General features: G+C 44.5%; 1 protein-coding gene across 1 annotated transcript in view; it reads right to left on the reverse strand.

Annotated features, from left to right (window-relative positions):
* L3MBTL4 (L3MBTL histone methyl-lysine binding protein 4) overlaps window positions 1-25,988 on the reverse strand; it is a 192,708-nt gene that overhangs the window by 37,535 nt on the left and 129,185 nt on the right. The window contains 1 exon segment of the mRNA XM_064481596.1: window positions 22,758-22,828. Within this exon segment, the coding sequence (XP_064337666.1) occupies window positions 22,758-22,828 (71 nt within the window).

A 25,988-nucleotide genomic window follows, 5' to 3' on the forward strand; every position in this document is an offset into this window, starting at 1 on the left:
GCCAAGATTCTGATTAGCAATCCTGGGAGGCCTGCACGGACTCCAGCCAAGTTGCCTAAAGCCGTGCAAGTTAAGTGATGACGTAACCTTTTCTTGGGGGACCCCAGACTAACTGAAATCAACTTGTTGGCATTCCGAAAGTGCAGTGGAAGCTGGTGGTGGTTTCCTGTTACCTCTTAGGGTTAAAGCACTCGGGTATTTCTGCCTCACCAACAGCATGAAAAATACACTTAGAGGACGCAGCTCTTCTCCCAAGGAGGTAAAATGTGACATGCGGCTACCACCTAGAAATTTTCTGATGAGAACTCGATTTCAGAGCACGTGTCGTCAAATACATTTCTGCTGTTGCACAGCCAGTCACAGATTTTATACTTTTAAAGTGTCCCTAAGTATCCCAGGCTGGAGGGGCAGAGGTGCAGGGAAGGGCAGCTTCCTGTGTAATACTATGCAGAACCAAAATCGTGGATGAATCAGACGACCGAGTGCTAGTAAATCACTCTAAACAAAGGCAGCAGTGCAAACAGTCCACTCGAGTTGTATTAAAGGGAGCAGGTTTCTAGTATAACGGCCGCTCCTCTGGTTCTCAATAATTTATTACAGTTTAATGGAGGCAAATGATAAATTATGTATTAGGCCATAGTCCAGAAACTTCCCTCACATAGATCTGGGCTGAAGTTGTGATGTTGTCACATTCAAGAAATAGATTCTTTTCTCCTCATTTGTCTTCGGGTGCATTCATTAAGCAGCACTGAATAAACACATTCGAATTCAGCTGAATGATAAAGTAGCTACAGCCCACCGCGGACCTCCCAAGCGCCAGGCTCGGTGCACGTCATCCAAGTCTCCGCTTAATCCTCCGACAGTTCTGCGCATGAGGTGTTACCACCTTCGCTTTTCTAGAGAAGGAAGTCAAGGTTCAGAGAGGATGGGTAATTTACCCAAGATGAGAAGGCTAACCCGGAGAGCCAAGGCCAAGGCCAGAGCCCCCACACTGGCTCCTGTCAGTATTTAAAAACCAACTCAAGTCTTCCGACGAGGTCGCCCCCTCGGGTGGTGTATGTATTTCTATTACAGTGTCTGTCACGTGGGACTTATTCATGAGCTTTCTTTATCACAAGATCATGAGCTCCTTGAAGGCAGGGTGCACGTCTTCCTGTGCACCTCTGCAAGCCCCAGGAGCAGCATCCGTTCGCTCCAGGTTTCCTGAGTGATTCGGGTGTGCTAACCACTTGGTGAGCACTGCAGGAACCGAGAAAGCGGACGTGGTCCCTGCCCCCGTGGCGCCCACACTCTAGGGGAGAAATGGACAGCAACCAGCAACGGAGTACAAGAAATGCTTCCACAGGAAAGGTGGAGGGATGACAGCATTCATGCGACAGAAGAGCAGGGTCCCTGTCCTAGTGGGGGAAGGAGGGCGGGGAGGGACACTAGTTCCCTTTAGCTGCGGCCCTGACTGAAGATGGAAGATATCTTGGTTGGGGTGAGAGGGCTGATTCTGATGAGGCCAGGTACCGGACGGAGGTGACGAGGAGGAGATGGTTCTGGGAAGAGCAAACAGCACGTGTAAGAGGCGAGAGTGCAGATGAGCAAGAGGGCAGTGGAGAAGGAGGGGCTGCAGGCGTGGGCAAGACCGGACCACGAAGGGTCTTCAAAGCTTATTATTCTAAGGCTACCGGAGAGGCTGCTAAAGGGACCCAACAGGAGTGATATGACTGGATCTGAAAGCTGCTTTGACTACAAAGAGGAGGATGAACGACCACAGAGGAGTAAGCGGGGAGGCAGGAAGACTGGGTAAGAAGGCAGTCTTGCCAGTGCAGCCCCGTGCAGAATGGAGAAGATTCCTGTGGAACACGTACATAGAAGTGGCTGACTTTCTGTGAAAGAATTTTTAGCTTTCTAAGAAATGAGAAAGTAAGTTAAGTAGGATTACATAATTCAGCATGCTACAAGTGTTAATTTAGTACCACTTTTGCTAAGCACCATCCAGGGCAATACTTAAAAATAAGGGGAGGGGGAATCTATTAGAATTGCTTGGAAGGAGTGCTAAAAGTAATTCTAATGGAAAACCCTTTTCATATAAAATGGTAACAACAAACTGAGCAGCAAGTGCTGGGTGGTCCCTTCCCACAGCACCTCCTGGGTCCTCAGTACCAGGGGGCGGAGGGGACGGGTGGTAAGATTACCCCTCATTTACCAGGTGGAAGATGAGGCTCAGAGACGTTAAGACACTTGCCCAAGTTTGTACAGTTTAAAAGTGGCAGACGGTTGATTTGAATCCAAGGTGCTTTCCATCCCTACACAATGCCCTTGCAAATACAGAATTACTGTGCTTTTTACAAGGCTGCTATCTCATTTAAAAAACTTACTAGTGTGGCTTATTCGTATCATATTTCCCACGCTGGAAAAAGTCACATTCAGCTGAAAAATAGATGTACCTCCACTTTATGCAACTGAAAAGCTGGCCAGAAATCAACATTTTCTCCACGGAGTGATATTTTTTGTTGCTACGTACCACAGACTTACAGAAACAAACTCCAATTCTCACTTGCACAGAACCGGTCACTATCAGCACTCTGCTGCGAGTGCGGGCCACTCTTCCCTGACAGCACTCTTCTGCTACGTTCAACAACTGCCCTAATTTACTTGGTATAAAGTTCAGGCGGTCGCCCTGGAGCTCCGTAAACTCATAGCCGCGTGTTCTCTACACGGAGTGGCTCGACACAACGGCTGGGGGGTGCCTGATCTTCCCTCTCACAAGCGCTGGCGGAGGGGCCGGCAATTTCCAAGCGTTTCTATAGTACAAATACCGCATTTACATCTATATAAATGGCCTTCCAGGGTGCAACATGCAAAACGAATCTGTCACTGTTATTTCCTAATATATTCCAGGATATTGCCTTGCTAAATCACCATCTCCAGAACCCTCAGAGAGAAAAATAACACAAACCGCCTACTCTTCCACAGGGAGGTGCACCAGCGGCAAGGCGCCCTTACGTAACAGCGCCTCTGCGAGTTAAGTACGGCCGGCCATACGCATTTTTCTAAAGTAAGAAATGAAACCAAATAGTGTAATATACGTTTTTTCTTTTTTTGCCCTGCTCTAGTTAAAATTAAAAAGGCCAGAATAAACAGCTGAAGAACGCTGCTTACCATTTTTTTTTCTAATTACTCAAATTAATGGGTATTAAAGAAAACCACCCTCACATTCGGTTTGGCTGTTGGTTTTACATGGTAGGCTGGCTAATTAAAACGACTGCGCTTTCTGGCACACTGTGGTATGCATTTCATGATCGTGAAAAGCTCACATACTTGAAAATCAAGTAAGTAATCACGGGGGGTGTTCAGCCCTCTCGTCCAAGTAGAGCCCTGTCTTTCCCTGTTTGCTCGCGACTGCCCATCAACACTGCTCTTCCTCAGGGCGATCACACTTAGGGGAGCCCTCCAAGTGCCTCACCAGCGTGACACGTCTGTGGAGCGCATTAGGAAATAAGGAATCTGGTTTGGTTTTGGTAAAGACAAAACAAACTCCTGGAGAAATGACACTCCAGGGCTAGGATACTCAGCTAAGATCCACGAGGTGGCTGCGGCACTGATCTTCCACGTGAACGTCACAGAGAAACGTACTTCAAAGCCCCTGCTCCTTGGATAAGGAGAAACACACCTCTCCGGGGAGGATGCCTAAATGCAGGCAGGGTGTCCACGGGCCCCGCCCCCATCCGCACAGCCCTCACCCTCCAACGGCACCCAGGCTTCGCCCAGTCTTTTCAAAATGAATCAGAACCTCAAGCCAAGCCCAATTGTTTCAGGCTATCGGTGTCTGATTAACACATGTGGGTAAGCTCATCCTCCAGTTTTTGCCACCTCTAAAAATACTCACTGTTTCACTCTCCAAACCTTCCCTATGTGTAGTTTCAGCCTGCTCATTGGTTTCAGGACTCCCACTCCGTATTCTAAAGTGTTGCTGGATGTCTGCCTCTCCCCTGTCTGACGGCGGTAGGGTACCAACGGCTGGTTATGCAGCATCACTTAAATGATGTCGCTGCAGGTAAACAAGAACTCAGTGAGTTCACACTCATCACGCTGTTCCTGACTTCTTACACATGGCTTTTCCTTCTATGACCCTTTTCCAGTCTTACACAGGGATGTAAGAATAGGCTGTTCTTATAAACGTAAAGCTAGAACAAGGGACAAATACTAGTGTATGGGGTTAGAGGAAAGGGCATGGCTTGGTATACATAATTTAAAGGGCATCTTGGTGAGTGCTCCCTTTGTCTATTATTTCAAATAGTGTTTACTTTCCTTAATTTAAATAGTTTATACACGTTCATATTCAACATAGTTTTGGAAGTCCTTGCCGCAGCAGAGAAGAAAAAGAAATAACAGGAATCCAACTGGAAAAGAAGTAGAACTATCTCTGTTTGTAGATGACATGACCCTATACACGGAAACTCCTAAAGATGCCACCAGAAAACTGCTAGCACTCATCAGTGAATCTGGTAAAGCTGCAGGATGCAAAACTAATACTCAGAAACCTGCTGCATTTCTGTACACTAACAATGAAATATCAGAAAAAGAAATTAAGGGAACAATCCCATTTACTACTATTGCACCAAAAAGAATAAAACACCTAGGAATACACCTACCCGAGGAGGCGAAGGACCTGCACCCTGAAAACCACGACACTGGTGCAAGAGACCGGGGAAGACACAAGCGGAGGGAAAGGTACACCGTGTTGCTGGACGGGAAGGATCAGTATTGCTGGCATGGCCACACTACCTGAGGCATGTACAGATTCAGGGCAATCCCTATCAGATTACCAATGGCATTTTCACAGAACTAAACCAAAGAATTTTAAAATTTGTATTGAAACACAAAAGACCTTGAAGCGAAAACAATCCTGAGGAGGAAGAATGGAGCTGGAAGCATCACACCTCCTGTGACTATGGACTATATGTAGATTATGTATTTTGTAGACTTATGCTACAAAAATATGGTAATCAAAGCAGTGGTACTGGCACAAAACAGACACGTAGATCAATGGAACAGGACAGAAAGTCCAGAAATAAACCCACATATTTACAGTCAATTAATCTGTGACAAAGGAGGCAAGACTACACAATGGAGAAAAGACAGTCTCTTCAATAAGTGGTGCTGGGAAAACTGGACAGCTACCTGTAAAAGACTGAAATTAGAACACTCTCTAATGCCAAATACAAAAATAAATTCAAAATGGATAGAAGACCTAAATGTAAGACCAGATACTCTAAAGCTGCTAGAGGGAAACACAGGCAGAACTCTCTCTGACATAAACTGCAGCAATATTTTTTTGGATCCATCTCCTAGAGTAATGGAAATGAAAGAAAAAAATAAACAAATGGGACCCAATTAAGCTTAAAAGCTTTCACACAGCAAAGGAAATCATAAACAAAATGAAAAGACAACCTATGGAATGGGAGAAAATATTTGCAAACGATGTGACCAACAAGGGATTAATTTCCAAAATATACAAACTGCTTTATAGCTCAATATCAAAAAAATAACTCAATCAAAAAATGGGCAGAAAATCTAAACAATTTTCCAAATAAGACATACAGAAGGCCACAGGCACATGAAAAGATGCTCAACATCACTAGTTATTAGAAATCAGAACTACAATGACACCAGCCAGAATGGCCATCATTAAGAAGTCTACAAATGACAAATGCTGGAGGGAATGTGGAGAAAAGGGAGCCCTCCTACGCTGCTGGTGGGAATGTAAATTGGTGCAGCCACTGTGGAGGACAGCACGGAGGTTCCTTAAGAAACTAAAAGAGTTACCCCATGATCCAGCGATCCCACTCCTGGGCATATATCTGGAGAAAACTCGAATTCAAAAAGATCCATGCACCCCAATATTCACAGCCCCACTGTTTACAATAGCCAAGGCATGGAAGCAATCTAAATGTCCATCGACAGATGACTGGATAAAGAGGTGGTATATTTATACAATGGAACATTACTCAACCATAGAAAGAATGAAGTAACGCCATTTGCAACAACATGGATGGACCTAGAGATTATTACACTAAGTGCAATAGGTCAAATAAAAACAAGTATCACACGGTGTCACTTACACGTGGGATCTAAAAAAAGTGATGCAAATGAACTTAATTACAAGCTAGAAGTAGACTCATAGACATAGGAAACAAACTTATAGTTACTAAAGGGGAAAGGTGGGGGGATAAATGAGAAGTTTGGAATTGATATACACACTATTGTATATAAAACAGATACGTAACAAGGACCTACTGTGTAGCACAGGGAACTGCATCAGTACCTTATAATAACCTACACTGGAAAAGAATCTGAAAAAGGATATATGTATATAATGTATATTATATGTATAACTGAGTCACTTTGCTGTACACCTGAAACTAACACAATATTGTAAATCAAATATACTTCAATTAAAAAATTAAAACATTAAAAAAATTTAAAAACATATTGTATACACCCTCACAATGCTTTTCAATGCCAGTGTCATCCCTCGGAGGCCTACTTCTGTTTACGTTATTTAACGTTTCCGATTTGCAGTAGCTTTAGCAAGAGGCATGAGTCATTCCTTAGCCACTTTCTGAGAAGGTAGTAGACGAGCAATTGCAGGGAGGCAGCTTGATGGATTTATGCTAAGTTAGAGGCAGCAGCTGATTAAACCTATGGTTGTGTTTCTTACCCCAGCTGCTGCTTCAGTCTGCTGAGGGAGCTCAGGGGAAGTCCTGAAGACCAACCCGTTTCCTTATCTGAAATGCCATCTTGGGATCATAATGACCACAGTGAGGAACAACACCAACCCAAAGGGCTGTGAGGTGAGGCCTCACAGTGATGGTTGTAGCCTGTGATTACAAATACAAATATAGCCTTGAATAGGTAATATTAATGACTACTTTTAATGACTATTACTTATTATTTAATGTTAAATATTGATTAATTAAATATTTAATGATAGTCACATGCCAAAATTGAAAATATCAAAGCAGAGGGGTTAAACGATTTGCCAGGATAGCACAGCAAACTGGTTTCCGAACTGAGATTAAATCCATAACTTCCTGCATTAATTTTCCTCACCATCTGTTAAATTCAGCTACAATAAAACTAAGTTTATCAGTACTCTCTCCCCTGCCTGCCCAGTGAACATCTCAGGTTCCCACTGATGAGAGGAAAGAGTGTTATGCATCCGAGACTGCCCGGAGGGAAGGCACTGGAGAAAGAATGCTCTGGTTCCTCGCAGGATGACCAGTTTCCAGACAACAAGGCTGCTCAGTATTACAGTAACACTCCCTATCTTCTACACTGGGTAGTTTAAAACTTCAGCACATAAAACAGTATTTATATGGAAACCAATAAAGCAAAAGTTTAAATCACTAAAGCCGTGACCAGCTCCTACCCTGCTGCCCTTTAGTACTAAACACATAGGAGAAATGAATTACTATAATTTCTCTTAGTAAGAGACTAAACAAAATTAAAATAAAAACAAAGGAATAACTAAGTGAAAGCAGTAGTGGGGCGGGGGGGGGGGGTGGTCCCTTGTTGGTCCCATGGGAGACGCGGTTCTGCAAGTCTCAGAGAACCCTCTTCCTATTTGCCGGAGAGAATGCTTATGTCTACTGTTCGAAAGTTGCTAAGCTTTTCAGTTCAGGAAGAATCAGAAAAAATAGCTTTTAATAGGTAAAATGATCATTATTTGCAGATGACACACTGGTTTACCTGGAAAACAATTACATGAAAGAATGACACATAAGAAGAGAATCTGACACAGTAGCAAAGTCAAAATCACCATACAGAAATGGACAGCTCAAACATAAAAAGAAATAAAATAATGCCATGTGCAGCAATATGGACCGACCTGGAGACTGTCATTCTAAGTGAAGTAAGCCAGAAAGAGAACAAAAAAATGCCATGTGATATTGCTTATACGTGAAATCTAAAAAAAAAAAAGGGGGGCACCCAATGAAACACTTAACTTAGATGACTGATTTCTTGAACGTGTGTGAGCACGTCTGACTGTCCTTTATGACTGCACTACCACATTCTATTGATTCTTATTTTGTGGCTGGTTTTATTCCTTTGATAACCAATCACCTATTTTTTTTTTTTTTTTCAGTTTAAGTCTTGACAATTGATCGGCCTGTTGAGGTGAAGTCCCGTCTCCCCCAGAAGACCTGATTAGGGTCTTAACCAGCTCCCAGAGCCCCACAGCAGCTCTGGTCACTTTAAGTGCTCTCCTTACAAGCTAAGAGCAGCCACAACGGGCAACTCGCAAGCTCTGCTCCTTCCCCTCCACGACCCTGGTTATTTCCCGGAGAAGCCAGCGAAAAGAGCAACAGGAACTTTTCATCTTGTATAATGAAGGTAGTTTCAGAAAAGTAATTCTGCACAAGAAGCCCGATTTGTAATGGCATCTATGCAATTCTGTTACATACTCATTTTTTTTTTACCAGTCAAAATGTGAGCTAGCAAAATGCCGTTGAAAAACATGGGTGTGAGTTCAAGGCAGCAGTAAATGCAGAATTCTGAGTACTAAAAATCATTATCCACTCACACCACTCACGTTGGTACAATAAATATTGAGAGACCAAATTTTAAAAAAAATCATTAAAAACTGCCTGGACAGGATTTTATTCAATATAAATGCTACCCAAATGTGACAAAATATTTGGAGGTCAAAAGATGGGCTTAAAGTTAATTCATTCTCTGTACGCTCTTCCTCTAGATAAGGAATTTTGCTTAATCTAACTTCTCACCAAATCCTGTTTTCCCCAATACGTCCCCGAAGGAGGTCAGAGAAACTCTTCAGGACCATGTAAGATCCTGGCGACGCTAGTCCCGGTCTCTTCCTTTAGGTAGAGACTGTGCTAAAGCTAGTTAGTCTCACCATTCTGAAAGGCAATTAACCTTGGAGTCTTCCACACGATGAAAGTATTAACACTGTCACTGTGCAGTTCTTGCAATTTACAAAGTTCCTCAGCCTTTATAAACGGTGACACTCACCACTATTAACACCTGTGCACATGAATTTCTAAAGGGTCTAATTTTATTTTTTTATTTTTTTAAAGTGTCTAATTTTAAACAGCTCCAGAAAAATCAATGCCTAACGTTTCCCCAAACGCAAATGTGACCCGACCCCCAGTGTGCACCGCAGCGCGCAATCTGCTGTCTGAGTAAGCTCTGCGTAGTCCGCCAGCAGCTCGGTGCGCTGCGGCTGTGCAGACTGCAACTTCTGGGTTTTAATGGAGTTCTTCTTTTTCCCTCTGAGGGCAGTGACATGGGTCTGAGAGGAGCTCTGGAGGGAGGGAGAGACAGGAGAGGGTGAAGTACTTTCTCCCAGTAAGTGATCTGCTCATAACGGGAAATATTTTTATATCGAATTTTTGTTGCAGAACTCGCATCGATTTGCCCTCGAGTTCTCAGAAGTTTTCTCAGCGTGCTGCCTATTAAAGCATCATGGACATGTGATGTCAACGCGGCTGGTAACGTACTTAGTCCCCTTCCACGCTGGGATGCCTGCTTTCCTCCCGCCTCAGGCCTCCGGGGAAGAAGAGGTGAGGGTGGGGGAGGCGGTTGCCTCGAGGGTCGTGGTTTGGCCGGGAGGGCCCATGGTGTTGACCGGGGGAAGTGCCGCCTGCGACAGATGCAGAGAGGTGTCCTTCGTGGAGCTCCCCGCACTCATTCCCTCCGCAACCTCAGCATGCACGAGCCGCCAGAACACACAGCGCCGACGTCACCTGTGGGGCTGCAGTGCGGGAGGGTCCTGACTCAAGCCCTGTGGGCCTGGGGCCCTCACTGTCGGTGTTCACGTCTTCATTCCAAGAGCAGGGCAAACTCAGGGGATGAGCTCAGCCATTTCTTGAAAATCTCAGTGGCGGACTGAATTCTAAGGGAGACACTGCCCCTCGCCCTGGGGAGCAGCCCACCTTCCTGCGTTTCGCTGGGACGCTGAAGGACGCAGTATCCGCACCGATGACAGCTGACCCGAGGGCACTGGGCTCTAAGAAGGACCCTGGCATCTAAGTGACCGATTTTTCAGCAACGACTTTCCCATCTTACATTAAACACTGCTGGCTTTGCAGGATGAATGTTCAACACAGGGACGGCTGAAAGCGGCAGTTGTGGCTGTAGGAGCTCAGAGGCCTCAGAGACACCGGAGGGACCCCAACATTTCCAGCCAGTCAGCTGCTCTGCCCCCGTCAGCGCTGCTGGGCACGTCTGGCCGCTGGCTCTGCCGTGATGACTGACGGGCCTCCTTCTGGGCTCCTCCAGCACCCATCCTGCTGTTCAATGATAAAATGTCTGTCTATCTTTGAGTTCTCAGAAAAGCAAACAGAGGTGGTTCCAAAGGCTTCCTAAAAAAATGCCTTTAAGTCAATTTCATATGCATTTTTTCTTTGATGTTTGGGTTTTTAAATTACAGACATAGGTAGACACTGCAGGCACTGTCACATCATGGTGCAATTTAAAGGGATGGTAAAGCAATGGCTCAGAAGTTTAGGGGGCCTGTGGGCTGCTTTCTGAATCATAAAACAAAATATGCTCAGCATTATTTTCAGTATCAAATTAATTGCAATTTTCAGAATATGGCAAGCAGCTGACATACAGCTAAATTTTAATTAGTCAGTATACTAAATTACAATAAATACGAATCAGTGCCTTCTCCCTGCCAGATGCAGGTCACCGTGGACGTAGGACTCATTGCACTTTTTATGCCTCTTGTACAGTAATAAGCATCCATTTCCAGACATTAAAGCAGATGGCAAAAAAAAAAAAAGGTCAAATATCCTTGTTGATTGACCCTGGCAGCTGAAAGGACGCTGAGTTCCAAAACTCTGATGTATTTTTTCCCATCTGACCTTTTGAGGTCAGAGTGAGAGTCTCAATTTAAGTTCTGCAAATAGCTGACTCTCTCTTACTTGGCCGGTACGGAAGAATGTTCTGCTTCAAGATTCAGTGAGTAAGGAGGTTAATGCACACAATGAATTCTGACATTGTTCGTCTTTAGAGAACGAACAAGTCAGCATCCTGGGAAATATACCATGATGGCCCGAAACTGGGCCATGCAAAGCGATACCACGATCCTACCCGCCAGGCGCGGACGGCTGCGGGAAACCACAGGCAGGTCAGGGAATCCCAGTACAAAGTTCTGTCAGTTTACACTCCCCACAACGAACCGTTACTCGGAAGAACAAATCCAGTGTCTGAACCTGTGATTCTCATCCCATCCTTGTTAATGATGTCTTCCTACCTTCAAATGGTTTGAGGAGGCTGCTTATCTACCTCCAGCCAGGGGTCAGCTCTTTAAAGCATACCTCGCTGAGACAGCTGGGACACTGTAATCTAACTGTGCTTAGTAGTGGATCAACCTTGCAGAGCTGAGAGATGCATTTGATAAGGCAATAAATACTCTGCAGAGAAAGAGGCAAGAGGTTTAATTCCAGAAACGCTACAAAATTCATTCAGTGCTGAGTGCCCACTGCAGGGCTGGCACAAGGCCAGGCCCAGAGGACACAAAAATAAGCAGACTCCCTGCCTGGGAGAAGCTCACAGTCCAGCAGGCACCTGGATCGCGTGCACAGTGACGGCAGAGAACACTGAAAACAAACTCAGGGTACGCAGGTGCCGGGGCAGGGTCTGCCTGGCCGGGTCCAGTTAAGCTCTGTCCGCCACACACGCCCTGCCTGTCTGAGGTCTGATGGGGTGCCAGCTGACGCTGCTCTCCCCGCCCTGGAGACCACAGCTCTCGGTGCTCTGGTGGGTGCACTCTACTCTCGGCCACTACATCCTTTCTACGGAGGACTTGGGAAATGCCACCTCAACAGCACCACCTCTCTTAGTGCGGGGAGTAACGAGCAGGGACACCTGACCCTCTGATCTTGGCAAACGGACTGTCTCATGCAGCACGGTCCCTGCAGCCCCACAGGTGCCTGCTTGGCTCACTTCAGGAGGTGGTGCGGGGAGGTGGCGGGGTGGGGGGTGCTCTGCAGTGAGACAGGGTTCAAACCCTGGCTCCATAATCTTGAGCTGTGGGGCGAAGGGGACAGGCTTCAACTCCCGGACCCCGGCTTCCTCCCATCTTTGAGGCGGGGTACCCAACACAGGAAGAAGACTTACATCAGATAATCCTGGCAATGACTCGGCACACACAGGACTCATGACGTTGGCTCATGGAAAAGCCCAGGAAACAGCCTTCTTTGCTCCCCCAGCCCTCTGCCCCCGCCCTCCCCGGATGTCCAATTCACTTCTTCCTTTTTTGTTTTAATTTGCTGTGCTCTAGCAACTATTCACAAGGCATTTACACTGTATTAGGTATTATAAACATCTAGAGATGATTTAAAGTATATGGGAGCATGTGCGTAGGTTATATGCAAATACTGCACTGTTTTGTTTTATTATTATTACTATCACTATTATTATTTTATTATTATTTTTTTTAATGGAGGTACTGGGGTCTGAACCCAGGACCTCGAGCATGCTAAGCGTGCGCTCTACCACTGAGCTGTACACTCCTCCCTTTCACTTCTGCTCACCCTTCAGACGTGGGCCCTGGTCACTACTCCAGAGACGTCCCCCTGACCTTGGGGGACCGTCTTCCCAGCTGCCACCTCATGTGCATGTGGGTGGCCGTCAGTGGCTCTCAGGAGGCCGGGAGCCCATGACAGTTAAGCCCAGCTCTGCTTTCGTTCACCGCAGCCTCCCCCAGGCCCAGGATAACGCTGGCGTGTGAGAAGAATACGTGGACTGACCCAGTGAATAAAGGAACGATTCTGGCACCAGAGAAACGGTTCTGTGGAAACCCCTCGAGGCCCCTGCGGCGTTAGAGGGGGGCTCAGCTCCCATCTGCTTATTTCCGGGTTACCCCATGCCCCTAGTGGAAGACCCTAACATATAGCTTAAAAACTGCTTATTTTCAAAACTCTTTCCTCAGACTTACATGTTTTGCCTCGGGAACCTGTGTCACAACGTGACCAGACACTTCCACGTCGTCTGCTGCTGAAGCAGCAGCGACACTGTGCACCCTCACTTCCCGGGCATGGCCATGTCACCCCGACACACCTGCGGGTGCCAGTTACCTACCGCGGCTTCTCTAAGGAATCCTCCAGAGGCCTTCAAGGAGGTTTTAACTTTGGTAGAAAGGAGAAGCTCAAAGAAAATTTCTAACATTCCGCCACTCATTCTAAGATTAATTTCTCTTCATTAATAATCTGGTATTATGTTCATTTCCCTACCGAGGTGCTGAGCACGGGATACAGATGTTAAGATGTTACGCAGCTCAATCCAGACTGCCAGGACCACTGCTTGAGCAGGTGTATTTGAAAGTAAGGTTTCTTTGCTAGTGTGCTCAATCAAAATGCAGTATTTGGGGGCGGGGTTGATTCAGAAAGAGTTTTGAGGAAACATTCTCAATTTTAAGGCAAAACAAGACACAAACAAGGATCACTCTGAAAACTTCTCACACCCCAACCCTTATGTTTACAGAAGCGTCTTTCGATGTAAACACAGTGAAGACACAAACACCGCCCCGCCCCACAACAGAGCCAAATGCAACCCATCACCTGACAGACATCCCAGGAAGGGGGCCCGACACCACAGAAATAGCTTGTGACCCAACCCAGACTCCCGGCCCCTCGGGGAAGGACCTTCCACTCACCTCCAAGGTGTCTGTGTGACACACGGGTGGCTCAACTTTATTCTCAGCCTCCTTTCTGGATGCAGTAACCTTCTCTCTTTCAAACATACCAGTATCAACTGTGAAAGCGACTCCAAGGGGTCAGAGGTGGCCTGTCTGCAGGTCCGCTACCAGCAGGACTGAGAGAGCCCTGGGTTTCAGGACAGCAGTGGCTTCCTCTATTTTGTGATAAAGCAAGGCTTTGGGCAGATATGTCCATATTTCTTTAAAATAAAAAGGATGTGGGCTGTAAAATTCATTAATGGTAAGACAGCAACTCTGTCACTTCCAAGGAGAAATTTCTGGCCAAGCAGAAAAACATTCTTCTTAAGAAAAGAAAGACTGTCATGGAACAGAATAAGAATGTCAGAGACACTGAAATGGTTTTTGACTTCAGACTTCAATGCCAGTCTATCCAACACAAAGTAAAATCCCCAAAGTTTCTGCAGAAGAAGTTTGCTTTTCTGTTTAAAGGAGAACTTAGCAATGGTCAGACAGGAAGCAGAAGTCATACAGCATCTGGAACACACCCACCGCTGGGGCCAGGAGGAGGTTCAATCTAAGGTGTTACTATTAATCCACTCGGATGAATTTACAGACGAACGCTGGAGTCTTGGTCATACCTTCAGCGACACAGTGCTTTATTCTGAATGCTCTTTCGTATTAATTCTCCCTTTTGAGCCACTCAACTACCATTCTAAGTAGAGAAATGGTCTCCATCTGACAAGCGAGGAAACTAAGGCTCACAGTCTAAATGCTGCGAGTTTGTGGCTGGGCTCAAGGTCAGGCCCCTCAGCCTCCTGATAGGACCCTCCGTCTGCTGCAGGGAAAGAGCTTCCGATTTAAGAGGAAGACCTAAGCTGCACTTGTGTCCTTTAGCCGCGAGTGACCTTGGACAAGTTACCCACCTACTCTCAACCACCTCAACAGGAAAAACGGTGTCTACATGAATCTTCTTTACAACAGGGCGAGTGCTGGATGAATATATTATTATCACCATCACTGTCATAGCCAGCGCTGTAAGAAAACAGCTATTATTTGATGCCACTGCTAAGAAATGTTTTAAAAAAGAGTATCTTTTCTGAATTTACAGAATTAAACACTAGGCAGAGTATGTTCATGAAAATCCATCACCACTGAGGATAATTTTTTTTCAAGCCTCATCTTTCTAAAGGCAAATAAAAGAAAAATAATCATTAGAGTAGCTACATCTCAGATGACAGGAATCTTGTTTTTTTTTTAGTTTATTTTCTAGTTTCCTTAAATACTTGTTATTTTATTATTTCCTTATGATTATTTTATAATTTGATTTTTCTAACCCATCAAAGCCATTAAACTCTTGGCAGTCCCAATCGAAGGAAAATGGCATCGTCTAAAATTATTCAAAAAAGGAAAACAAATCAATGAACAAAAACACAAGAAAACAGTGAATGAGGGAGAACCATGTAAACAGAGGAGACTGTTCTCTTTGCTAATAAATAGTGACGCACACGATATGCGAGGTACCCCCTCAAGGCAACGGTAACCATGGCAACAAGGAGAGAGGCAATGTCCTCGGAGTGACTCAACCAAGTACCTAACTGATGTACTGAACATACCTCAGGTATGTCCTCACACGGCACTGAAGTATTTTATGCCCTTATTTATGTAAAGTTACTGATTTTAGTCGACACTCCTTTAATTTACAAAGAGATGGAATCTTCTTGTACCTCCTAACTTACGTAAGAGAGCAGCACTATGTTTACAAAAACAGCCCAGGTGTCCTGGGGTCAGCAACAACGCTGTTTTCTGTTTGGCGGTGATGATATTTAGGTCTGAGGGATTTCAGCTCGGAAATCTACCACGATGACAGCCCGACGGAGTACTAAGGCTCATTTACATATACTTACGGCACCCAGTTCCGACTCTCTCTCCATTTAGAAATACAGTGCTCGGCATTACTATCTGAAGTCTCCTTTCTCTGCAGTGATGGATTGTCGAAACAGCAGGGCTGACTGGGTAGAGAAACCCAGGACAAACTCTCGTTAAAGGCCCTTTAAGAGCAGGAATTCCACTGCCTCATCCCCTCAACTGCCCCCGCATCTCTGACCTTCTCTCCTGCCTACCTCTGCTGTAGCCTCCAGAACCAGCCCTGAGCTCTCCCTCACTGACTGTCCTGATGGGACATAAATCTCAAGTTTAGAAAACTTTTTCTCATAAAACAGGCATGTTCTTTCCAAGGAGACTATGTATTAGGGCAGTATTTTCCCCAAGTCCTTGGTACCTATCATGAAGGCAAAAAAGCGTCTTGCACCCCCCTCCTGATGGAGAGGGGCAGGGCTTCCTCCTTGTGCTCCTGGAAGAATCTGAGAGGCACAGCTTCTTCGCTGTAGTCTGAGGACTCTTCCCTTTAGTACTGGGATTAGAGACGAGGACGACCAGCCTGGTGACACCCTGGACCAAGTGATGATTGAAGCAGAGAGATGCTTGCTCTGGGGGAGTCCACGCCCCAATACACCCACCTGACTCTTATGTGTTCACAGACTCTGCGGGGGAAACGCCCACATCCCTCAAATCTGACGCTGGGAAGAAGGTGAAGTTATTAGGATTCCCCGTCTCCTGCCTGGAATGATGGGCCGAGAATCTAAGAATCTAGGTCTCCCGTGTGGGCCCAAGAGAAAGAGGACTGTGCATGGTTGGAACACGAAGCTGGAATTCCAGTCCAGGAAAAAGCTCCGTCTGTCCCTGGGTTGTCCCTCTGCCCCAACTCCACACAGTAAACATGTTGAGGACCTCAGCTTAGCACCCTGCACCTCATCACTGTCCCGGAACACTGGCTAAGGGACCAACAGTGCCTGCAGGCTGCAGTGACTTGGATCAGAAAGCCGCGTTCTAATATAACCAGAGACGGAAGAGGATGTGTCAGCGGCAGATTCTAGTCCCAGAGGGATATTTCTGGAATACTCTGAGGAAGCTTATGGCTTGGCTGCCCACACAGCGCCAGACTTGGTGCTGTGGGATTCAGCTTTCAGAGCTGCCAGTCCCTCGAGCCTTACAACTAAAAATAAGCAGCTACTTATTAAAGAAGATTTATTTTTCCTAGATTTTTTATTCTTCCATGATCACTTTTTCCACAGTTGAATTTTCAAAATATTTTGTCAGTAACATTTATAATTCTTCAAAACCCATAAACTATAAACTATGTCTTGATTCCAGCGAGAAAACTGGCTTTTCTCATTTTCATGTTTTTCTGGAACTTAACGGGAAAAAGAGTTTGCTCTAAAAAGAAGGGCGAAGGGAATTTTAGGAAAGACCATATAGAATATGTTAAAAACCAAACTAAAAAAAAAAACCTCATGATCTCCTAGGAGGGAGCCTGGAGGCCTGCACACCCCACACTCACTTCCAAGATCTCCCTTCCTGCTCCGAGCCTCACGGGCCGCACGAGGGTGGCTTCCAGCAGGATCCCACCAGCGAGCGGAGGTGTTTGAGCGCGTTCGACAGGGAAGCCGACTCATTACTCAGATCTCAGCACCTCCACATCTAATCTCAGCCAGCCTCTAACTTGGGTACAGGTCTCTGCTATTTATTATTTTAAGCAAGGTAAGGCTAACAGCTCTCCTTTTTAATGAGAAACTTTTGCTACATTCCCTCTGTCCTGGAAGTGCTTATTATTAATATTTTAACTGACACCAAAAGAAGGTAGAATTCCATAACCAGCAAAAATATTCTTGAAATGTTAAGCCGAAAGAAAAACATTTCTGAAGAAAACTTACTTAAAAAAAACATAGCTAGAAGACACACTAAAAGAAACACAGAAGAGTTTTTTTCAGAGGGAAGATGATCCTATACAAAGTTGTGTATTTTACTAGCTACAATATCTACTAAAAATATTAAAAATCGATAACCAACAAGCTAGTACAGAAAAAATAGCATAATAAAGTAAATTCTTGGTTAATAAAAAATAAAGCAAGAAATATGAAGCACACAAAACTGTTGAGAAAAATAGAAAACAATTATTAAAATAGTTATAAACCCAACTTAACAGCAATAACATTATAAATGTGTCAAACACTCCACCAGAAATACCACTATCATCAGACTGAATGTCGAAGTAAGTATCACATGCCACTTACAAGAGACATGCTGAAGTCCAGGACAGTGACGGTCACTCGACTTATGACAAACAGGGGAAAGGAAGGGGTTTGTAATAATAAATGATACTGGGTCAACTGATACTCATATAAAAGGTAAGTCTTGATGCCTATGTTTTACCATGTATAAAAAATCATGTCCAGGTGCACGACAGGGCTAAATGTGAAAGAAAAAGCAAAGATTCTAGAATGAAGAATAGCAGAATACAGTCACAAACATGCAAGAGGCACACGGTTTAAACAGGACACTGAAGAGCCACCCACAACAGAAAGGACTGGTGGACTGTATCACAGTGTGGGACTTCTCTTCATCACCAGGCTCCACGGGAGAGAAAGGCCAATCACAGCCTGGAGAGGAAGACACCTGCCACACGTCTACCCAGTGATGCACTCGGGTACAAACACAGAGAACTCCTCCGTCTCAACAAGGAAAACACGATCTAAGAGACAAACAGGAGAGGTACTTCACAAAAGAGGCTGCTCAAGCAGCCAGCAAACGCAAAAATGTGTTCAAGTTCACTAGGCTTCAGGGAAACGCAAAATTAAAAGCATAATTAAATAATACTGTAGACCCCAAAGAATGGCTAACGTTAAAGTGACTGGCCGAAACTACCTGCTGGCAAGGACGTAGGGTACCTGCAATTTCCAAACTGTGCTGGGAGGCACGCACTGGGACAAACGCTTTGTGACAATATATTTGACGCCAGCTCCTGAGGTTGAACTTACGCAAACCCAGTTACCCAGAAATCCTGCTCCTGGTTATATGCCCACGGAAATGCAGCCACATTTCCGCCCCGTCACACACTAGAAGGTTCCTAGCAGCACCACTGGTAAGAGGGCAAAACTGAAAACAACCAACATTAAAATAAATACATTGTGATACCACCATAAATTGAACAACACGCAGCAGTGAGCGTAAGCAAACCATGATCTGAATGGATCTTACGAACAACGCTGGCAAAAGCAGCCAGTGATGAAAGCGCACACACCGTGTGATTTCATTTATAAAACAGAAACAAGGGACCTGACGGCAGCGCACATCAGGAGAATGAGCACCCCAGCAGGAGGTGGCAACCGGATGGGATGAGCTGGGGGTCCAGTCACCCTCTTCTCTGGACCCAAGAGTAATACGATCTGTCGTGTACGTGGCTACAAGTTTTACTTAAAAAAAAAAGAACCTAGCAGCTGCGTACGCACTGACTTAGGAAGATAACCACGGTATATCAGCAAGTGCGAATCAAGGTGACCTGCAGGTCACCAAATACAAGATGATTCCTATGTGTAAGATACTAGCAATAGAAGATTATACATACACACCATACTAGTAATATAAGAGAATAGATACTAGCAAAGAAAATAAAAAGATGAATTGTTACATCCAAAGTCAGTCCATGAAGGATTTATTAACAATGTTTATCTCATATTTTTTGCTCTATGAAACTTTCTGATTTTTATAAAAGTGAACACTGGTTATAATTAGCAGTAAGAATCCCCCCAGTTTTGCAGCTGACCAAGCCACAAGACCAAAGCTGCCCCCTGGGGAGGCACAGCAGGCGCCCTGTATCTGCGGCACAAGCGGCTGGGTTTTGGCTGCTCTGGCTCTCGTGTCTCTAAGGACAGAAGGCAGGCGGCACGGATGAGGAGGTCCCATGTACGCAACGACACGTGCATCCCCCAGCCTCGCTCCACATGTGTCCAAAGGGGCAGAGTTAGAGTAGTTCTCAGCGGAACAGTCACGGAGCAAAGGTAAAAACCTGCCAGGCCACTACGCAGATGCCAACTCAGCCCCCGAGAAGGGATACGTGGATTGATCTTTGTTCGTGCGTTATTCACTCAGCAAAAGGTGCAAAGGAAAACTCCCATCCGTGTGTCCTAGGAGTCACACCCAGCGAGCTTCCCTGCAAACCTTTCCATTAGTAAGACACACTCCAGCTTACATCTCTTAATTTTACTACCAAGCGTCCCTCAAGATAATCATGTTTTCCTCAACCAATTTATATCATTTAATTCAAAGTTTCTGTTATTTAACCCAACTGTTATATATTCTTACAGGAAAAGAAAAACGCTGATTCTCTAAGAAGGGTATTGAAAAATAATGGGTAGCCTTTGAAAATCTCTTATTTATCTGCCAAGCATATCAATTGAGAATAAAATGATTTAGAAAATACAGATGTTTCCAAGTAAACACTGCAAACACGCCCAAGATACAAGAAGCAGAAGCTGCACGTGTACATCTGCACAGGGCACACAATCTCCAAAAACCAAAGGTATACCGTTTTCCCTCATGGGAGAAATGGAGAACAAACTTTAATCCATTTACCTTAAGAAAAGAAAAAGAAAACATTTCTAATGACTTTAAAAAGGTGTTTATTCAAATCTGTGGTCAGACACCCCCTACCCCCCCAAAATAAAGGTAAGGATTTAGAAATTATGCTCAGATTTGTAGGCTCACAAAAAAATAAAAAGGAAATATGAAATAATTATTTAATATCACCATAGCGACATATTTATTCTCATTATTTTGTCTCACCCAGGTTAGAAGCAGAGAAAATGAGCTTAACTGCAGTAACAAGGATTACTCACTACAAGGAAGAACGGCTTTGGGTGACAAAGGGCTAACAAGAGAGCAGGTGCTAAATGAATTCTGGGCTAGAGCAGGTCCCCGCAGGCCTTCCCTCTGCCAGAGCTGCGTGCTGGGGGCCAGGCGGGGGCTCCCCGTCGCTCACGCTCTGGGCCTGTTAACACAGACCTTCACCGGGAGGAAATCGAACGTCCAAATCAGAGAGCACTGTAAATGCACCAATGAATCAATGCATACGGTTGCAAACTTCTTATCAACTACGCAGAAAAGAACAAGTGCTTACTGAACAAGCTGGATTTCATCCTTCGCAGCAGGCAACTGTGTTTTGCTAGTGATATTTTCTGTTTTTATAAGGGTGATCTTCATGACTACTTTCCCTGTGTGAACTACAAAACTGACTAACAGGAACATACACATAATTACTTTGTGGAGATATTTTCAAAAGTGTCAAAATATGAATTAAGACACTGACACTTTTTTAGGGTTCCTCATACTGTTGCAAACATGTTGTTTACAGAATGAAGGCTTGGCAAAATGGATTAGAACATTTGTATGGAGCGGCTTCCAAAAGATCAGTTATTTATTTTATTTTATTTAAAGTGATACTCCTATCTGGTTATAGACACAGAATTTCTTCTGGCTAGGGAGATACGTATAGGGGCACAACCAAAACAGAGAAACTTCCCTCCATTTTCTGAGGAAACGATTCTTCATCCCTTTGTGGGTGAGATGAAACCAAGCGTTCTTTCAACTACGAGCAGAGCACGGGCCCTGCCAGAAATGAGCCCACGGAAGTCACAGCCCTTCTGAACCCTTGTACACTGCTGGGGGGAATGCCAACTGGTGCAGCCACTGTGCAAAACAGTGTGGAGGTTTCTCAAAAACCTAAAAACAGAACTACCATATGACCCAGCAATTCCACTCCTGGGTATATATTTGAAAAAAACAAAAAACCACTAATTTGAAAAGACACGCACACCCCAATGTCCACAGCACCATTATTTACAATTGTCAAGATATGGGAACAACCTAAATGTCCATCGACAGATGACTGGATAAAGATGTGGTGTACACACACACTGGAATACTATTCAGCCATAAAAAGAATGAAATTTTGCCATCTGCAGCCACATGGATGAACTTGGAGGACATTATGCTTAGTAAAATAAGTCAGACCGAGAAAGACAAATACTGTATGATATCACTTATATGTGGAACCTAAAAAAATACAACTAGTAAGTATAGCAAAAAACAAAAAAAAGCAGACTCAGATACAGAGAACAACTGAGTGGTCACCAGTGGGGAGAGGGAAGGGGGATGGGGAGGTCAGGGGTTGGGGATAAGGGTGTACAAACTATTAGATATAAAATAAGCTACAAGGATATACTGTGTAACACAAGGAATATAGCCAATATTTTATAGTAACTATTAATGGAGCATAACCATTAAAAACTGTCAATCACTACACTGCACACCTGTAACATATCATATTGTACAGCAACTATAGTTGAATTTAAAAAAAGTCACAGCTCTTTTGTTCAATGACTACAAAGCACACTCTTTTTTTCTTAAGAAAAGTCCAACAGGTGACTGTACTGGAGACGAAGTGCAGTGCTACCCAGTGGGGCTAAGTCACTGCACTTCTAGGCAAACGAAGAGAAAACTCACTAATTTTCTCCCCTTTTAGAAGATACACAGATCTCCTACCACGTTCTGGAAGATACAAACAAATTACCAACATTTTCATCCGACCAAATAAAAACTATTGCATCAAGTTAACACACCCAAGGGGAAATTTATTCCTTAGCTCACTACAATGTAAGGTCAAAATTACAGAAGAAATTCTACCTATACTGGGTCTTAACTGCAAAGAAACATAATTAAATGAAAACATGCAACTCTTTTTCCTATACTCTAATAATCCCTCAGCTTCTAATGGTTCAGCTTTGTTCCATAACCTTTTTGCCTGTCTTGCTAATGAAATCACATCTTCCAGTCCTCAACTTCTAAAAATGCAAGGAGACACTGCAGATGCCCTCCACGCCCTGTGAAGGTGGCAGAGAGAGAGTCCACCCCTGACACGTGTGTTTCTATAGGCGTAGATTTGCCCTGCCATCAGTGAGGACCACAGAGATAGATTATACAGCCTGCTCCTTCCACTTTAAACATAAGAAAATTAAGGTCAGATCAGTGAAGTCGAGTTGAGACTAGAAACCAAGTCTCTGAGCCGCTGGCAGGTCCTTTCCCATTCCTTCTTGGAAGGGACAACATCCACTAAGCAGACAAGTAAGACGATCTTCACAGCGGAAAGCAGAGCCTGCGCGTCTGCCGGTGTTTTTGCTCTTACCTCTGAGCGGATTATCCAAGGCAGTATCTTCTTCTCCTCTGATTTTCACACACTTTTCCTGCTGTACAAGTCTGGGCAGAGAGCAGAAATAAAATCTAGATTCATTATCGGGGGAGGTAGGAATTAATCACGACAGCAGCACAAATTTAAATAGAAATCACAGGGTAAACAATAGTGAATTAGCAGGTATTTTGCTGCACAGTCTCATTAGAATATTTCTTCAGTTCCAGCTTCAAAAACACACTTCTGTTCAGAAACTCTAACTCTGAAACCTGAAACTTCAAAGCCTGCAAGCCCTCGTTCTATTACAGCGAAAAGTTTCTAAGACTCTGGACTCCTCAGATTCTGAGGAGCTGTTAGAGGCTGAAGGTGACGGTGCGGTAGGTGAGTAAGTAAGAATTACTGCTGGTGATTTTTTGTGCTTATTTTAATCAGAAGATTATATACATTGTGCTCAAACAACTGTACAGAGTAATTTAGTTACACTGTTGAATGTCAGGGAATTAATTAACTTTTAAAATGCTCCAGTATGCAGTAAGGACTAATTCTGTAATTCTTTCATCAAGGAACTTTATTAAAATCTGAGGCTCATAGTTCGTGATGAACATGGAAGGTTCTAAACTGAAACTTTTCCAGTGTTGCTGATGATCTAGGAATTCATTTCAGGTGGACAGAACCTGAGATGGCTGATTAACTCATCTGTAACAGTTAAGATTTTAATGAAAATTATGACACCTTGTTTTGCAAATCTATTTTCTGATTGCACTTGGACAACAGCTCTGTCATTTTACCTTGACTGACAAGCCTTTTAAGTTCACACTGTTTCAATTTCTGTTTTAGATGCGGAAACTGATTCAGTTCCTAAAATCTTACAAAGAAACCCAAGGGACTGGTATGCAATTTGAGGTAATTTTCATCTACGTTCCATAAACATGTATGTGATGGTAAAAACACATTCTATTAATCAGCCACTTTTTAACCATTAAGACTTTTTTTTTTTTTCAAAAGAACAAGAAACTAAGAAAGGATTTCTATGGAAATCCCATTTTCGGACCTTACGAGAAGGTCCCCCATAGTTCCTGTGAACCATACCACCCCCAGGTTGTTAACCTCTGTGGAGCCATGCAGAGCCCAGAACACTCAGCATGGGAAAGCCTGGGTCCATGTCTCAGCACCATGCCCTGGGTTTGAGACCCAGAGTGCCCAGTTAAACTCTACAGGATGCAGTTTCCCAGCCTGCAAAATGGGGACAGTACTTGCCTTACAGGGTTTGTTCGGAACAATCAGTGAAACAATATGTTATAAACTAGTCCGCAAACTCTTATGCATCATGGACATGCATAAAAATATGTGAACTATTTTTATGAAATCAATGTTTAATTTTCATTATATATGTATATATACATATATTCAAATACATAAAATCAGGATTTATTTACATTCTTGTGGGAAACAATAATAAATGGTAGAAAGAGGTTTAACCCTACACATAGAGTGGAGAGAGCTGGTCACAGGCATGACATGTACACAGTCTAGTCACTCTGCAAAGAATAAGATGGGGGAAAAAAGCACACACTTTCAGCTCTGCTTACATATTTTTGGCAAACAGTTGGGTATTTTCCCAAAACTTTATAAATTTTATGAAATTGGGTTGATTCTCAAACCATCTTAAAGCATCCTTCTGCAAGACATGCTGATAAAGATCGTGATTCTATCTCACAAAATAAGAGAAGCTAGTAGGCCTTATATAACTTGATGAAGATTTTTAAAAAGCAATTTAAAAATAAATCAAATAAATCTACTGAGTGGCTTTTTAAAAAAATTCCAGGCACTGCAATTAATCACAGATATATTTAGGTAGAGTTCTTGCTTTCAAAACTATTACCTCACTAGGGAGATTCGGCGAGTCAAGCTCTGTAAACAGCTCATTTCCTGAGTGAGGGAGGTCCTGCCTGAGGACTCCCAGACTCTTCATCTCATTCCACCTCACCTCCTTCCCACATACACTCTACAAGGCAGGCATAGGACGCTTGTTGTGAATCAGGAAACTGAGGCTCAGAGATATTAAACCACACGCCCACCTTGGGGGCGCAGTGAGTTGATGGCGGAGCCAGGATACAAACTCAACAGACTCCAAATCCAGCTTCCTTCTACTCCACAGGTCCTCTCACAGGGACGGAGGGTCCCTGAACACTTACGGAGGCCTGGAGAAGGAGAGGCCGCAGGCAGAGCCGGAGAGAGGGGGAGACAGGGATGCTGCCAGTGCTGGAGGCAGGACACGGCTCTGCGCTGGGTGTTGGGGGGGACGCAGCCGGGTCTGTCCCGAGAGAACAGGGGTACGGATGGCCAAAGGGGCCGGAATGGGTGGGAGAAAAGCAGGTACAGGCACGGAAGGAGCAGAAACCAAATGAGAGGGACAGGGTTTGGGGGACGTGACTAAGCTGGTCAGCTTATTTGGCTGAGGCACCTGCACTGTGAGGGGAAAGGAAGGACCAAGGGTGAGGTCACAGGACTCAGCTGGAGCCGAGCCAGGGGAGCCTGCGTGCTATTCTCGGGCACTTGGGGTTTACCTTGAAGGCAGTGGAAAAGGCCGCTGTGGGGCTGCACCCGGGGAGAACCCACCACATAGTCAGCCATGTTCAGAGGTGGTTAGGCCAGCCATGTGCTGAAGATTAACATCTGTCTGCATTTCAGCTAAAAAGGCGACACCACTGAAATCTCAGATACTACGACTTCACCAGCAATTCTTTTTGAAGCCTGGCCGGGACCTTCATCACACAGTCATCATAGCTCCAGCGTGAAAACGATCTTCAAAATCCTTTGCTAACAGTGTGGCTGTTACCGCAGCAAGTGTCAGGCTACCTGTCTGTCTGTCTATCCTTGGTTCATTCTACAGGGGAGTGCACGTCTTAGCCCATTCAGCTGGCGAGACCCGCCGCTGACATCCGTGATCTTTGCTACCCGCTGTCTTTCCAAGTGACTTGCCTTTTCCTTAGGATTCTGCTACTTCCTGTTGAAAAAAGGGGGCTGCATGTTCTCTGACCCTCCTCCTGTGCTTCCTCTGCTCTTAATGAGGCAGATCAGTGGCAACTGTTTCTGTGCTCGGTAAACACCAGGCCTGTACCAGGTGCCTAACACAAAGGAGGTGGTATTAATCTTATACGGATGTGCTGAAAAAGACAGAGAGGTTAAGTAGCTCGCCCAAAGTCACACAGCAAGTAGAAGAGCCAG

The sequence above is a fragment of the Camelus dromedarius genome, chromosome 32 (assembly GCF_036321535.1).
Source record: "Camelus dromedarius isolate mCamDro1 chromosome 32, mCamDro1.pat, whole genome shotgun sequence".
Taxonomy (NCBI): domain Eukaryota; kingdom Metazoa; phylum Chordata; class Mammalia; order Artiodactyla; family Camelidae; genus Camelus; species Camelus dromedarius.